A 17,049-nucleotide genomic window follows, 5' to 3' on the forward strand; every position below is an offset into this window, starting at 1 on the left:
GTGTTTGACATTTCATGTTTATATTAAAAATAGATGCATATCTTGCCTTATAGCGTTATGTTTGTTTCATATTAATATCTGAAATGACTTACTTATTGAGCAAAATTGAGGCCCCAAACAGATGCACTGTTTCTAGTCTTTGGTGTCATAGAGGCCTAGGGCACTGAGAGATTTTTCATGATTGGGAAGCAAGATGTGAAATTTATTTGTGTGAAATAAAATTAAACTTTTTAATGTTTTAAACATCAGATTTATAAGGTAAAGAAAACTACATTGCATCAAAAGTCTGCTTCAGAAGTTGCAGTTTGTTATTTACATCTTCTTTTGAACATCGACATTTCTATTTAGTTAAGATTTTTATATGTAAGACCAACAACAACCACAACCATTGATTGATTGATTGATTGATTGATTGGGAGTATTCCTCCCAAGGTCAGAGCAGTATTGGATCTGATAACAGCCTGAAGACCTGGAGCGGTAAAATACTATAATCTGATGGGCCGTATTTTACTATTTTTACCTACAATCTATTTGCTTGCTTTACTATCATTTTATTCAGATTATACATCTTGCAGGTCTATAGTGATGAAGAGAGTAGTTCATTTCACTCACATTATGTAATGCAGAATTTTTTCTTTGTTAGTTTTGTAGGAAATTGTGAGATTGATTTGGAGATCAAACGATATTTTTGTAGAGCTGGTGTGAAAAGTATCCAGGTAAGTTTTTTGGTTTTTGTTTTAATTTTACAGTTTGCTAAAGTTCTCTAAGCTGTATTCAGAAAGAAAATTAGGAAGTTTTTCTAGCTTGGAATTTTTTTGACGTTCAGTTTTTAACTGTAGGTCATAGTTGAGAGAAATAAGAAGTCAAGTGCTCAAAAGTTACTGAGATGCGCAAGCAAACTCCTTAAGTGGCCCAGGAGAATTGTTTTCTATTACATATTTTGGTTTCCTGTTTGAGTTTAGATTCATGGTACCATGCGGGTGATTCTGGAACCGTTGATTGGAGATATGCCCTTAGTTGGAGCTTTGTCTATCTTCTTCCTTAGGAAACCAGTAAGTCAATATTTATTTCATTTTTATTTTCCCATTCGGTGACAAAAATACATACCCGTGGAAGAATGTATAAAGTGGAGAAACAAAATTTTATCAACTCGCTGTTGTCCCTTTCTGTTGCATGAATCTTGTGGGAGTTTTTTGTATTTCTTTGTGCCTTAACTGATAGCTTATCTCCTGATAAACAGCTCTCTTTCCTGATTATAAAAATGTTACAAAAATTTGAAAACGTGGACTTCTTCAGAAGTGTAGGTCTTAGCTCACATTTTATTCACCACCTCACTGAATATGATTTATAGATATTTGCTCATTTAATCCTCATAACTCTATAGCTAAATATTAACGTTGTTTTCTTTTACTGTTCAGAAACTGAGATTGTGAAAGTCTTATTTTTCCAAGTCACACAACTAATAAGAGCCTGGATACAGATCCAGTTTAGTCTGATACAGTGCTCATGTTCCTGAACACTTTGTTGAGAAGACTAACCTGTAAACCTCCCTTTTCTCCCCTCCAGAGATAAGGGCTACCGTCACTTGCATGCACCTCCTTCCTCATTTGGGATGTGTTTAATGAACTGTACATACAGTTTCATATACAGGTTGAATATTATTGGAGATGTTTAGGACCAGATGTGTTTCAGGTTTTGTAGTATTTGCGTTAGATTCCAGTGAGTATTTGCTTTGAGCATGATGCTAGTACTCAAAAAGTTTCTGATATTGAAGCATTTTGGATTTTTAGATTAGGGATGCTGAACGTATACTGTGTTGTTGTTGTTTTTTTAAAGTTAATACTATTTTAATGCTATTTATTATTTGTTAATAAATACTATTTGTTATTTCCCACAAAACCAAGACAACAGAACTGTTACTCCTGCCAAACAGACTCCTTCCTCCTTCTCTGGGCACCTGTAGCCTCTGGCCAGCGTCTCCCTTAGCTGCCCTCCGTGTTCATTGTGGTCTGGGTCATCTTCTCCAGGTGCACACTGCCCATATGGTTGTCTGTATCAACCCACACCTCACTACTCCCTGCCTGTGCCTTTTCCTTTGCCACAGAAGGCTTTCTTCACCCCTTTTGTTTCACTTACTTTCAGCAATTTCTGCACAGTTATTGTTAGCTCTTTGAAAGCAAGGATCATAACTGTCTCCTTAGAGTTTGGTAAATGAATGATGCAAGATGTGCCCTTGATGAGTCCTGCATGTAGGTACCTTCAACATCATATGTAATTTAAAGTAGGAATGTTAATTCATATAATTTGATTCAAATAACTTACTAAAAATTATTATTTGGCTTTTAAAATATGGGTTTATATACACCTGTCAAAAACTAGTTTACTACAGGTTGTACTTTTTCTGTATAAAAACAAAAGAATTAAGTGTCATCACTTTCTGTTACGAATAAAATAATTGTTCTGATTTTCTTATTACTGAAATAAATGGGCTTATTTTGAATCGATTTTAAGTACACGAAACATGGGAACAACCAAAAACTCCTAGGTCATCTCTGTCAAATTTTACTCTTAAAATTAAATTTTACTATTCAGGAAGTTAAGAGATTCATAAGATTTAAAATTCATGTTTGTTTGTTTGTTTTCACATACCAGTTATTAAAGGTCCAGTATGTTTAAGAAACCAGCTTCATTAGTGACCAAAAAAACCTCAGTAATCTTAACAAACTGCTAAGTATTTTTAACTTACCCATCTTTAGCCAGGGACATTTTTAATAATTTAGAGAAAGACCTTTTTAAAAAGTGGCAGAATGTAACAAAATCCAAATCTTTAAATCTTCTTCAAAATTTAATAGTGCTCTTAGTTTGGATCTTCCATAGATGACTGTACTTTTAAAATAACATATTAACTTCCAAATGAAATTTAGTGCTCAGAAAAGAAGGATGGGGCTGAAAAGTGCAGAATCACTCATTTCCTTATATGGTGAGTAAAGTCATCAAACGTGTGCTTCAGTGAAAAGGAAATTTTTCAGTTTCTTTTACTGGAAAATATGAGAACAGGGTTTTCTGCTGGCTGCCAAGAAATTCCTCCTTATCCTGGTGAAAGATATTTCCAGAAGGGTTTTTATTTTGTGGTTTTTTAAATTTCTTTTTACTGTTTGGATGATTTAGAAACCCTTACGAAACCTTTATACATTTTTCTACTTGTTGGCTTGCTTAGTTTTTATAATGTAGAACTTGTTGAAGGAAAAAAACCCTAAACATTGCTGAAGTGACGAAGTTGGAGTGTAGGTGAAGAAGGCAGCACAGTGCCATGGTTGAGTGACAGATGTGTGTTGGACAACCTGGTTTTCCACTCTTAGTTCTTCCGCTTACTGTAGCCTTCGCACAGCTTATTTCTCTAAGCCTCAGTTTTCGCATCTGTAACATGGGGATGACAGTAATACCTACTTCACACAATTAAATCTGAAAATTAAATGTCAATGAATGTAAGCTGCTTAGTACAATACCTAACACATAGTAACCTTCAGATTTTAAGAAATTAAATATTTCTCCTACATGTAGGTTTAGTCCTGACACTGGAGGCGATTTTTTTTTTGTTTGAGACGGAGTTTCACTCTTGTCGCCGAGCCTGGAGTGCAATGATGCAAGCTCGGCTCACTGCACCCTCCGCCTCCCAGGTTCAAGTGATTCTCCTGCCTCAGCCTCCTGAGTAGCTGAGATTACAGACGCCCACCACCACACCCGGCTAATTTTTTTGTATTTTTGGTAGAGACAGGGTTTCGCCATGTCGGCCAGGGTGGTCTTGAACTCATGACCTCAGGTGATCCACCCACCTTGGCCTTCCAGAGTGCGGGATTACAGGCGTGAGCCACCGCACCCGGCCACTAGAGGTGAATTATCGGTAAGGAGAAAAGCTTGGATAAGTGTTCTGGTGTTTGCCATTGGCTGTGCACGGGGAGGCACTCTCACTGGGTAGTTGTTGGGCAGCATACAGTTTAGGGGTGTTTCAGAGCCCTTAGTCTTGTTTAGATTTATCCCTCGAGTAGAGGGGATCCAGGAGGTCTCTCCCAAAACTTCCCTTAGAAATGGTCCTAGGCTTACCCCAAACATGTTCATCCACCCACGTTCGGGGGCTTCAAGCCCAATGCGGAGGTGCTGCCTGCTGGCATCTTTTGAACCATAGATTCTGTTTCTTCCTCTGTATAATGGAAACAGTGTCTTCTGTTATGAGAAGAAATTGAATCCTATTAGCCAAGGACTCCAGAAATTGATGTGCTTTAAGGAAATGGGGATTAAAAAGGAGAGGTATTTATTTAAAAAATAAAAATAGCATATATTGGTGTCTCATGACATGTGTATAGGGGACTGCAGTTGAGTCTCAGGAACAGAATGGAACCAGGAGTTTGAAAGCCTTCGTGACTGTCTCCACCTCTGCTCGCTCTCCTCTTCCTCTGAGACTAGCTTCATCTGGTAATGCAGTCCACGTGTGGAATAGCATGCCTGCCAGCACTTAGAGAAAGCATTGAGTCTTCCTGCATCCTCGGCCTCTCCCTCCTCTTCCCTCCCCGTTCCAGCTGGATCAAATACCCACCCCTGGACCAGCTGTGGGTAGGAGGGTTGCAGTGTTTGAACAGGGCTCCCTGAAGCCCATTCTTACAACCTTGCAGATGAGGCTGCAGTGAGTTCCAGAGTCAGGGCCACAGGCACATCCACAGACTCAGAGCACACATTCGTAACTGGGAGTTTTTGCAGTATTTATCCTGCTGTTTTCTCCGACTTTCTGGGATCTGACTTTCTGGGTTTGATGTTTGTATTATTTTGGACAGTCTTGCCCACCCCCAGTAGAGGGGGTACAGAGGAGCTTCCTGTTGTCCTGGTCCATCCTGAGTCTTGGGGCCAGAGCTCTCCCAGAGACCCTGCCCCTTCCTCCCTGTGCCTTGTGTCTTTGGCGGGTCTTTTGCAGGACAGAGCCTGCACCTGCCCCAGCAATACAGGCTCTCTACTGGCCTGGGACATTGTCCTACCACGTCCTTAAGGGACCTCTCCCCAGCTGCAGTGGGTCCTCAAGGTGCTTCTCTCCCCCATGGCTTCTGTCCCTTAAGGTGGAAGGTGGGGTGGGGCTTGCTTTGTGCCCTTCTACGGTGGCAGCTGCCTCCTCCCGGGCTCCTCCCGATGGGCAGTGTCCTCCCTGAGGCTGTCTTTGCACACCGGGCATGCAGGTGCCGCCACGTGATATGCACACCTCTGTGGTTCTCTGGCTCACCCACACTTGGCCTGTGGCCTTTCATTAGGATCTGGCTGGAGTCATCTCACTTGTTTTGGGGGGAACTCGTCCTCCTTCAAGTTCAGCTCACTCCTGCCTCTCCTCCCTCGGAGCTGCCTGGAGGGAGGGATTTCAGGCTGGCTGGTGGCTCAGGATGTCAGCTCTCCTGTGTGGTCAAGAACGAAGCTCTCAGAAGTCCTGGGACTTACAAACATAAGAAAAACATTTTTGAACTTTACTGACAGCCCAGATCCGCTAAATAAAAAACTGGAGAAAGGTGGGAGCCCTGAGTTTGTATTTCCAACAGACTTTCCAGGTGATTCTTGTTCTGAACTGTGGAGCTGGATGCAGCCAGGACGCCAGGCATACAGCACGTGGTCAGGTGCCCAGTGGCTGCCCTGGAACTGTAAACATTACCACACCCATCACAACGGACTACAGAACGTGGAGAAAAGAGGGACTACAGAACGTGGAGAGAAGAGGGGCACCTGTGCTGTTCATGAAATACGTGGATACATCTGTGTCATTCCAGTTGAAACCTGACATTGCTTTCTGATCATGGACCACGGTACACGTTCTGTTTCTCATAGAAGAGTCACAACAGCTCAGAGGTGACTTCCTGTCCTTTGGAAATGCGTGTTCCACTGGCTTTTCAGTTTCCTGAAATAGCTCAATCCTCCAGAGGCGGAGGCTCCCAGCATCCTGAGGCACGTGTCAGTGGGGAAGGAGGGGCACGCTAATTTTAGTTGCTTTTCCAAAGGCGCCTTCTAAAGCCAGGCCTTTATCGGGCCCTGCTGGTGGCTTCTCCGTGATGCCCTCGTGTGGACCTCAGACTGGGCTTCGGAGCCTCCCTGTCTCACACACCCATTTTGTCCTTCCCACACGCTTGTTCTCTCTCACACTTGCTCTCACACTCACACTTGTTCTTTGACACTTGTCCGCACTCATTCTCACACACATGTTCTCACACGTTTTTATTCTCACACATTTGTTGTCTCGGACACACATTTTCACACTTGTTCTCACACATGCTTGAGCTTCCATACTCGTTCTCACACTTCTTGTTCTCATGCACATTTTCACACCCATTCTCACACTTGTTCTCACACTCACTTGTTCTTTCATATGTTTTCCTTTGTTCTCACCCACTTATTTCACATGTTCTCATTCTTTGTCATTCATTCTCACACAGGTGTGTGACAAAGAATGTTCTTTCATTCTCGCTTTGTTCTCACACTCCCACTTTCATGCTAGTTCTCACAGTCATTCTCACATTTTCTCATGCTTGCTGTTTCACTGACACTTGTTCTCATTTCACTCCTCCTCACACTTTATTCTCACACACTCACGCTTGTTCTTTCACACTCGTTCTCACACACATTCTCATACTTTCAGCACTCAGATTTCACACCCACACTTGTTCTCAGTCGTTCTTTCACACTCCTCACACCTCACACTTTGTTCTCACACTTACACTTGTTCACTTACGCTTGTTCTCACTTGTTTTTTCACACTCATCTCTCACACTTCGTTCTCACACTCGTTAGTTCACTCTCACACCTCGTTCTCAGTCACACTTGTTCTCTCACTTGTTCTTTCACATTCACACCTCTCACATCGTTCTCACACTCGTTAGTTCACTCACACCTCGTTCTCAGTCACACTTGTTCACTCTCACACTTGTTCTTTCCCATGCACACTTCTCACAGCTTGTTCTGTCACACTTTCTCTCACACTTGTTCTTTCACACTCACACCTCTCACACTTCGTTCGCACACTCAGTTCACTCCTCGTTCTCAGTCACACTTGTTCAGTCTCACACTTGTTCTTTCACACTCACACCTCGCATTTGTTCTCACTTGTTCTTTCACGCTCCTCACACCCCTCACACTTTGTTCTCACACGTTAGTTCACTCACACTTCTCACTTGTTCTTTCACACACCTTTCACACCTCGTTCTCAGTCACACTTGTTCTCTCTCACACTTGTTCTCACTTGTTCTTTCACGCTCATACCTCTCACTTTGTTCTCACACTGGTTAGTTTACTCTCACACTTCATTAGTCACACTTGTTCACTCTCACACTTGTTCTTTCACACACCTCACACTTTGTTCTCACACTCAGTTCACTCACACTTGTTCTCACTTGTTCTTTCACACTCACACCTCTCATACCTCATTCTCAGTCACACTTGTTCTCTCTCACACTTGGTCTCACTTGTTCTTTCACACTCACACCTCTCACTTTGTTCTCACACTCGTTCACTCTCACACTTCGTCCTCAGTCACACTTGTTCACTCTCACGCGTGTTCTTTCATGCTCCTCACACCTCTCACACTTTGTTCTCACACTCGTCTCACACTTGTACTTGTTCTCACATGTTTTGTCTCACTCGTTCTCACACTTGCTTTTATGTTCTCACACACTCATTCTCACTTATTCTCACACTTATTTTTCCTCACGGTCATTCTCACATTAGTTCTCTGTCCCTGTTTCTCACACAGATTCACACTTAGCCTCTCACACTCTTCCCCTCACACACATTCTCATACACACGTGTGCTCCTTCTGTCTTCCCACTCTCTCCGTCCGTCATTCCAGCCTCTGGCTCTTGGTCCTTCACCGTTCCCCATGCCCAGGGACGGGCCTTTCAGTGCCTTCAACATGGGGACCCCTTTGCTTGGCACCTTCTTTCTTGCATTCAAATCTCTCTTCCTTTCAAAAGCCAGCAGAGTCCTTTCCTTCCACAATTCCTGCTCCTCCCTCCCTGACGATTAGTTTCTCTGAACTTCAGCAGCACTTAAATGTATCTGTCTTTTCAACAAGGCCTACGCTGGCATGCCCCCCGTTGCCTGACAAGTTTATACTAAAACTGCCTTGTTTTGCGTTTTTAATACTCTGTCGTTGATAGTTAATATTCTTTTTGAGGTTCTGTTTTAGACAAAATAATGAAGTTGTTTTTCTGAAATGATTCTAAGACAAGTGGTCAGAAATAGTCTCTTTTTGTTTGGTTTATGTTTGGTCAGTTGTGCTTTGATTATAGGTGGTTTCTCATCTGAGATTAAAGTGGGGCAGAACTTCAAAAGTAAAAGGGTAAATGTTCACTGTGATGCTTACGTGGCACATGTGCTAGTCTTTGAGAGTGGCGAGAAAGATCTTAATTGCTCAAAGGGATTTCCAGGGAAGGAAGCCCTCAGGTAATGACTGCGGTCGCAGGCGATGGGCTTGGAGCCAGGCTCATGGCTTCTGTGCATTGTCAGACTTAGTCCCCACAGGATGGGATTGTTCCCGTATTACTTGTGAGGAAAATAAAAGCCAGAGTATATTTAAAATGGAAACTTTTGTAGGGATGCCTCTGGTATGGAAATTTATTCTCTAAAATCTCCCAAATTGTAGTTTAAAGTTTAGAAACTTTGTTCTTGAATGGTCTCTTTCGTAGATAGTCATTCTCAGTGACAGATTTGGAAATGGATATTTAGGGTGTCACAATAATGGGGTCTGGGGCCCCTATTGCCATTTAGTGGCAGAAACCAAGATGAATGCTGACCATTTAAATGTCTTGTGCCTGTCGGTCTTGTGCAGCAGAGGACTGCCCCTCCCCACCCCAGGGCCAGGAACCCCCTGTTTATAAGCTCTGCACAGCCTCTGTAAGCAAATACCCGAGTCAAGGTCGCTAGGTTTAGAAGCAAATCTGAGCTGGGGCTGTCTGCCCGTCATTCCACGGAGAGAGACTTCGAAGCAAGTGAGAAGTCAGTGAGCAAGATGAGACGCATCAGAGACAGAAGCTGGTTGGTCGGTTTAGAGCAGAAGGGGCCGCAGCGCCAGCTGGACGGCCGTCCTTAAAAATCAATGTCCCGTGTGGGTCCAGTGAAAAGATGAGGATTTCATTCTGTCCTTGGCTTATCTAGTTGTGAAAGGCAAAAAGTTACAGATAAGATTTCTTCCTCTAGGTCTTAGTTTTCTTCACTGTGAAACTAAAATAAATGATTTTCTCAGTTCTAGGACTAACTCTAAATTTGAAGACCCACTTTTTAACCTAGTTTTATATGTAATTTTCAAAATGTATGTCTATTTGGCTTCTTTTTTTCTTGAGATGGAGTCTTGCTGTGCTGCCCAGGCTGGAGTGCAGTGACTGTTCCCAGAAAGAATCGTAAAGTGGAGTGCACCACTGCAGCCTCACTGTCCTGGTCGCAGGCAGTCCTTGTGCCACCACACCTGGCTCTCTTGCTTTGTTTTTGAGCTTACTCCCATAGCCCTTTGTGCTCTTTGCTATAAATAGAAACTTCTTCCTATATTTGATGCCTTTGATCTTTTGTTTTGATACTCAAAAAGCCACCTTTCAGGTTTCTAGATAGCCTTAAGGAAGTTTTATCTAGATAGTTTGCCTACAAGAAGAGCATTAATACTACCCATTTATGGAGGTTTTACTTGCCAACTTTGGGCAGTTTTTATCATTTACAATCTAGCAAAACGTTTGTGTCAGTCCCCTCCCAGGCCTTTAAAGTCTTCATGTTAACAGGAGGCTAGCGGTTTTGTCAGCTGTAAAGTTACATCTTCTGTTCCTTCAAACAGAAACATACCTTTTAATCTAAACAAGTAGATACTTTTCTTGGGAGCATGCTAAAAAAAAAAAAAAAAAAAAAAAAAACTGGAGGCCAGCCAGTCACATGGTGTGGTGTCATTTTTCATAGCACCTTTATACACGATATAAAAAAGTAGGTTTCTTGCATCAGCTGTGAACATGTTTCGGATCTGTGGTTCTGAATCTTGGTGAGGAAGAGCATTGCATCCTGCAAAAGCCTGATGAGTCAGTTAGCTGGAGAGACAGTGCCATCATTCTGGGTTGCAGTTCTGGTGAAGTGAGTAGGATGTTAACACTGCTGATGGAAATGGTTTTCAGATTGCCACGTGGAATAATAGTATGGAACGTGACATTTCAGGAATAGGAGGAGATTCTTTCATTATTTTCCTCCATCCACTTTGTACATTTTTTTAATAGCCTGCAACTAGTTACATTTATCTTTTTTTTTTTTTTTTTTTTACATTTTTATCCATAATACAATTAACTTGACTAAAGCCAGTGTCTGTTTCATGTAAATATATTAACAGGTCCAAAATCACCAACTAAAATTAGCTTTATACTGACTTTTTCTAAAGTCAGTCCTTGTCTCACGCAAATATTTTAACAAGTCCAAAAATACCACATAGCTGCTTGGAACATATTAAAATCTCATTATAACATAAATTTCAAGTATTCTACGTTACAGACTTCTCCTTGAAAGATAATGACATTGAAAAATGCTCTTAAGAGAGTTATTAATTCTGTTTCCCAAAACTTCCTGGATAAAACAATTGTACCTTAATGCTATTAAGACTACGCTAGGTGGTTTTTTCTTTAAGTAACAGGACTGACGTATAAAATATGACCACGACATTTAAGATGAAAGTGTTCAGGGCACACCTCGCTTTATTGTCCTTTGCTTTATTGCACTTGGTAGATACTGTGTTTTTGCTAGCTGAAGGTTTACGGCAGCCCTGTGATAAAGAAGCCTGTCCGTGCCATGTGTTCACTTCATGCCTCTGTGTCATGTTTTGGCAGTTCTCGCAGTATTTCACACTTTTGCGTTATTATCATGTCTGTGACTGTAATCTGTGGTCAGTGATCCTTGTCGTTTCTAATGTAATTATTTTGGGGGCATCACAAACCACGTCCGTGTAAGAGGGCGGATTAGTCCATTCTCACACTGCTGTAAAGGTACTACCTGAGATCGGGCAATTTATAAAGAAAGGAGGGTCAATTGACTTGAGGTTCTGCATGGCTGGGGAGGCCTCAGGAAACTTAGGGGAAGTGAGGCACGTCTGACATGGTGGCAGGAGAGAGAGAGTGTGCAGTAGAAACAGCCACTTGTAGAACTATCAGAACTCGTGAGTACTCCCTCACTATCATGAGAATTGTGTGGGAGAAACTGCCCATGCCAATCACCTCCTACCAAGTACCTCCCTCGGCACGTGGAGATTACAGTTCGACATGAGATTTGGGTAGGGACACACAGCCAAACCGTATCAAACAGCCAAGTGAACTGGTAAATGTTGTATCTTCTGACTGCTCCACTGACCGACTGTTCTCCTATCTCTCCCTCTCCTGGATCTCCCTATTCCCTGAGACACAACAATATTGAAGTTAGACCAGTTAACAACCCTGCGGTGGCCTTTATGTATTCAAGTGAAAGACAGTTGCACACCTCTCACTTTCAGTCAGAAGCTGGGTGGATCACCTGAGGTCAGGAGTTCAAGACCAGCCTGGTCAACATGGGAAAAGCTGTCTCTACTTAAAAAAAAAAAAAAAAAAAAAAAAATTAGCTGGGCGTGGCAGCGTATGCCTGTAGTCCCAGCTACTTGGGAGGCTGAAGCAGGATAATCACTTGACCCTGGGAGGCAGAGGTTGTAGTGAGCCAAGATGGCACCAATGCACTCCAGCCTGGGCAACAGAGCAAGACTCTGTCTCAAAAAAAAAAAAAAAAAAACGAAGCTAAAAATGATGAAGCTTCGTGAAGAGGCCATGTTGAAAGCCAGCACAGGCTGAAAGCTAAGCCTCTTGTGCCAAACAGCCGAATTGTAAATGCAAAGGAAAAGTTCTTGAAGGAAGAGAAAAGTGCTGCTCCAGTGAACACACCAATGATAGAGAAATAGCCTTCTTGCTGATAGGGAGAAAGTTTTAGTGCCTGGAGAGATGATCAGCCCAGACATTATATTTCCTTAAGCCAGAGCCTAATCCACAGCGAAGTCCTAACTATCTTCACTTCGATGAAGACTGACAGAGGTGAGGAAGTTGCAGAAGAAAAGTTTGAAGAGGTTGGTGAGGTTCAAGGAATGAAGCCATCTCCGTAACATAAAAGTGCAAGGTAAAGTAGCAAGTTGTCTAGAAGATCTAGCTAAGATCATTGATGAAGGTGGCTCCACTAAACAACAGATTTTCAATGTGTATTAAACATCCTTCTGCCGGAAGAAGATGCCATCTGGAACTTTCCCAGCTAGAGAGGAGAGGTCAGTGCCTGACTTCAAGGCTTCAAAGGACAAGCTGACTGTTGTCACAGCTAATGCAGGTGGTGACTTTAAGTTGAAGTAAGCACTCATTTTCCATTCTGAAAAGCCTGGGGCCCTTAAGAATCATGCTGAATCTATGCTGCCTGTGCTCTATACCTGGAAGAACAAAGCCTGGATGACAGCACACCTTTTTACACGCTGGTTTACCAAGTATTTTAAGCCCAGTGTTGAGACCTGCTGCTCAGAAAAAAAAGAGTCCCTCAAAACATAACTGCTCATCAGCAGTGCACCTGATCACCCAGGAGCTCTGATGCGGGTGCACAAGGAGTTGAAGGCTGTTTTCTTGCCTGCTGACACCTCCTCCATTCTCTGGCCCAGGGATCAAGGAGAAATTTCAACTTTCAAGTCTTATTATTTAAGAATTACATTTTGTGAGACGATAGCTGCCACAGACAGTGATTCCTCTGATGGATCTGGGCAAAGTAAGTCGAAAACCTCCTGGAAAGGATTCACCATCCTAGATCCCATTGAAAACACCAGTGATTCGTGAGAAGAGACAAAATACGAACATTAACAGGAGTTTGGAAGAAGTTGATTCCAGCTCTCATGGATGACTTTGAGGGGTTCAGGACTTCAGTGGAAGAAGGAGGTGCAGGTGGAATGGAAACAGCGAGAGAACTGTAGTTAGAAGTGGAGCCTGGGCTGGGCGCGGTGGCTCAAGCCTGTAATCCCAGCACTTTGGGAGGCTGAGATGGGCGGATCACAAGGTCAGGAGATCGAGACCATCCTGGCTAACCTGGTGAAACCCCGTCTCTACTAAAAAAAAAAAATACAAAACACTAGCCGGGCGAGGTGGCGGGCGCCTGTAGTCCCAGCTACTTGGGAGGCTGAGGCAGGAGAATGGCGTGAACCCGGGAGGCGGACCTTGCAGTGAGCTGAGATCCGGCCACTGCACTCCAGCCTGGGCGACAGAGCAAGACTCCGTCTCAAAAAAAAAAAAAAAAAAAAAGAAGTGGAGCCTGAAGAGGGGACTGAATTGCTGCAGTCTCAGGATCAAAGTTTAAGGATGAGAAATTGCTTCTTATGACTAACAAAGAAAGTGGTTTCCTGAGATGGAATCTACTCCTGGTGAAGATGCTGCAAACATTGTTGAAATGACAATAAGCAATTTAGAATATCACATAAATTTAGCTGATAAAGGAGTAGCAGAGTTTGAGAGGATGACTCCGATTTTGAAAGATGTTCTACTGTGGGTAAAATGCTGTCAAACAGCATGGCATGCTACAGAGAAATCTTTTTTGAAAGGAAGAGTCAGTCAGTGCAGCAAACTTCACTGTTGTCTTATTTTAAGACGTTGTCACAATCACCCTAACCTTCAGCAACCACCACCCTAGTCAGTCAGCAACCATCAAAACTGAGGCAAAACCCTCTACCAGCCAGATTGTGACACGCTGAAGGCTTAGGTGATTGTAAGCATTTTTTAGCAATAAAGTGTTTTAAAATAAAGGTATGTACATTTTTTAAAAGATATAATGCTATTGCACACTTAATAGACTATAGTTTAAACATAACTTTTGTATGCCTTGGGAAACCAAAAAATGTGTGTGACTCACATGTTGCAATATTCCCTTTACTGCACTGCTCTAGAACCCAGCCCACGATATCGCCGAGGCATGGCTGTGTAGGAAAAATTCTTTATTTATTTATTAAATAGCATCTTTGAATTGTATTCTCTTTACTGTTCTTTTAACCACAATGGCCTCATCTGATTTTATTTAGATGCTTACCTGCCACTTTCCTTGACACAGCCGCCCTTTCTTGAAGTTCACGTGGCTCCTGTGTCTCTTGGCTCTGCGGATGGAACAGTCACCATTGGGGATCCTCTGATGGTGCGCTGTGCAAGGTGCTTGCATTTGAACCTGAGTCGAGTGCAAGATTCTGTGCTGCATCTTTGATATGTTCTTATTTCCTGAAGTAGATTTGTGATCAGGAGTAACAACCTTCAGAACTAAATGATAGAATCCTGTTACGATGCCCTCTTAAATCTTAGTTTCCTCATAACAGGTATTTTTGTATGACCAGAATATTTTGTTGTGGCAGGGAGTACCTGTTCCTTTTTAAGTTCTGTGAGAGAAATGAGAAAGGAAAATGAGCTCTTCAGTCAATGTTTATAAATATATTCATATGATTTAGATGTAGAGGTTTAGCCAGGTAGTTCAATGGGTGGACTAGGGAAAAACATTTATTTTAAGGGGGAAGTAAAGCATAGGTTGATACTGATGTTTGCAGTCCAGTTTGAAGATTAGTTGCCTATTTTTTCCTCCCTAATTTTTGTATTTATATCTCATTTCTGTTACACTGAGAAATCTTAGCCTTTCAGGGTCTTAAAAATTTTTGGTTTTTTTTTTTTTTTAGTTCTATCTGTAAGAATCTTGACTCTTCCACTTTATATTTGCTTGCAAGCAAAAAGGGATTCAAGCAGTTTTGTTACTCAGCTATATGCGTGACTGAGATCATGCAATTTTACTTAGAATTTCTTCTACAAATATGGAGCACAAGTAATTTTATTATGTGCTGTTAAAGGAACATAATAGGAAAAGCAGTATTTCTAATCAATAGTTTTTACCAACCAACATCTACTTAATGGAATGTTAGTTAACTGTATGGGAATTATTCTAAGATAAACACAGATGTCGAATGAATGGGTAGAGCACGGTCTGCTAATTGGAAAATACAAAGTAAAACAATGATAAAGTCCGTTATTTAACTGCCAGATAGGCTGGGTTTTAGTATTATTTTTGGTGAGGTATGTGAAAAGGACATTTTCATACACTTTGGGTGGGAATGTAAATGGGTACAGTATTTTTGGAGGGCAGGTAGGTACTATCTATTGACATTAAAAGTGAATATAGGCCGGGCGCGGTGGCTCACGCCTGTAATCCCAGCACTTTGGGAGGCCGAGACGGGCGGATCACGAGGTCAGGAGATCGAGACCATCCTGGTTAACACGGTGAAACCCCGTCTCTACTAAAAATACAAAAAACTAGCCGGGCGAGGTGGCGGGCGCCTATAGTCCCAGCTACTCGGGAGGCTGAGGCAGGAGAATGGCGTGAACCCGGGAGGCGGAGCTTGCAGTGAGCTGAGATCCGGCCACCGCACTCCAGCCTGGGTGACAGAGCGAGACTCCGTCTCAAAAAAAAAAAAAAAAAAAAAAAGTGAATATAAGCCTTTGACCCCAAAATCTGACTTTTGGAATGCTAGTCTATATATGTATACAAGAACATGTGTGTAAAAAGGCATTCCCTGAATCATTATTTGTAATTACAATAAAGAGAAACTGTCAAAATTCTAAGTGTCCATCCACAGGAGAGTGGGTAAATAAATTGTTTTACGATTTTACTAGCAAAAACTGTGACATTATCAAAAAACAAAAAGAGGCAGGTCTCCACGTACTACCAAAGAAAGGTGTCCTTGATATATTACGAAGGATGAAGTGTGTGAGTCTGTGTTGTGTACTAACACATTTTGTCTATAAAGAAACAAGTCTGTGTGCACCTGATTTGATAATTGGAAATTGTTTGGAACTTAATATTTTGCCCTTGTTTTAAAACAGCTTTTAGAAATTAACTGGACAGGACTGACGAATCTTCTGGATATCCCTGGATTGAAGTAAGTCTCATGTCTGGTCCCCAAGGCTTAGCGTTCGAGGGCGTGTTGTGCATTTTCGATGTCTTGACAATAGTGTGAGAATGGTTAAGACCTGCGTCTGCCGGGTGAATGGGTGCCTTCTCCACAGGCCGTCGTGGAAACAAGCAGAGGCACAGGGGCTTCCTTCTGCCATAGGGAGCTGCTGGGAAGTGATGGGCCAGGGCAGGAGGGCTCTGGAGTGCCAGCTGAGCACTCAGTCTTCATTTGCTTTTGTTCACCACAAGGTGTCTTGCTGGCCTTGGCATTTTAGAAAAGTAGAGGCCTTTTAATATTTTGTAAACCAGTTTGCCAATTTGTTTTTTTTGTTTTTTTTTTATCTTCTCAGAAACAATAAAGGAAACTTTAAAAGGAAATGCTTTCCAGGGTCTCTCCAGCCTATGGCTACCCCACCCTTTCCGCATTTTTTTTTTAAACCTTTATTCCATTCCTTTTTGAAAGTGGTTGGGGACAGTGTGGACTTTGCCAGTACTCTTCAGTGTGAGAGGTGAGGAACTTGAAGTTCCATATCATTTCGCTGGGAGTCCTTTCATTATTACACAGCGATCTAGTGTCTAAACCAGGAGAAAAACGTTGGGTAACAAGCATCTGAGGCCCTGGAGAGTGCATCCCTGCTCAGAGACACGGAGTCATTCTAGTTACCATGGTCCCGTTACCTGAAACAGTGCATGGGGCTGTGGATGGCAGACCTGTTGGTCACCCCCAAATAGGAAGTTTTGAAATTACAGCCTCTAAATGCTTTTGCTGACTTTACCGGTTTTTTTGAAAGTTAAAACACATCACCTTTGGGTTAAAGTTATATGTTTCTAGTGGATATTTTCTAGTGTGATTTGTTTTTCCTAAAATAGTTTAGAAAATTATGAAACTTGGTTTCAGACTATTTTTTTATTCCTGTATATTTGTTTATGCCTCTGAAATGGCCTTTCTAAAGAGTTTTGTTTCATTATTAGGGAAAAATTAGGACTTTAATTATCTGAAGCACAGTCATAATAAAAGTCCTTTTTAGGTGCTGTAGTTTACTGGATACAGAAAATTGC

General features: G+C 42.0%; 2 protein-coding genes across 5 annotated transcripts in view; one reads left to right on the forward strand and one right to left on the reverse strand.

The window, feature by feature from the left end:
- DYNC2I1 (dynein 2 intermediate chain 1) overlaps positions 1 to 17,049 on the reverse strand; it is an 850,736-nt gene that overhangs the window by 171,905 nt on the left and 661,782 nt on the right.
- The window catches only part of ESYT2 (extended synaptotagmin 2), a 102,290-nt gene that overhangs the window by 42,647 nt on the left and 42,594 nt on the right, over positions 1 to 17,049 (forward strand). For all 4 annotated transcript variants that reach the window (XM_050785713.1, XM_050785714.1, XM_050785715.1 and 1 more), the window contains exons 5-7: positions 644 to 716; positions 963 to 1,052; positions 15,921 to 15,976. In XM_050785713.1, coding sequence (XP_050641670.1) covers positions 644 to 716; positions 963 to 1,052; positions 15,921 to 15,976 — 219 coding nt within the window. The remainder of the gene's footprint in view (positions 1 to 643; positions 717 to 962; positions 1,053 to 15,920; positions 15,977 to 17,049) is intronic.

Source organism: Macaca thibetana, chromosome 3 (assembly GCF_024542745.1).
Source record: "Macaca thibetana thibetana isolate TM-01 chromosome 3, ASM2454274v1, whole genome shotgun sequence".
Taxonomy (NCBI): domain Eukaryota; kingdom Metazoa; phylum Chordata; class Mammalia; order Primates; family Cercopithecidae; genus Macaca; species Macaca thibetana.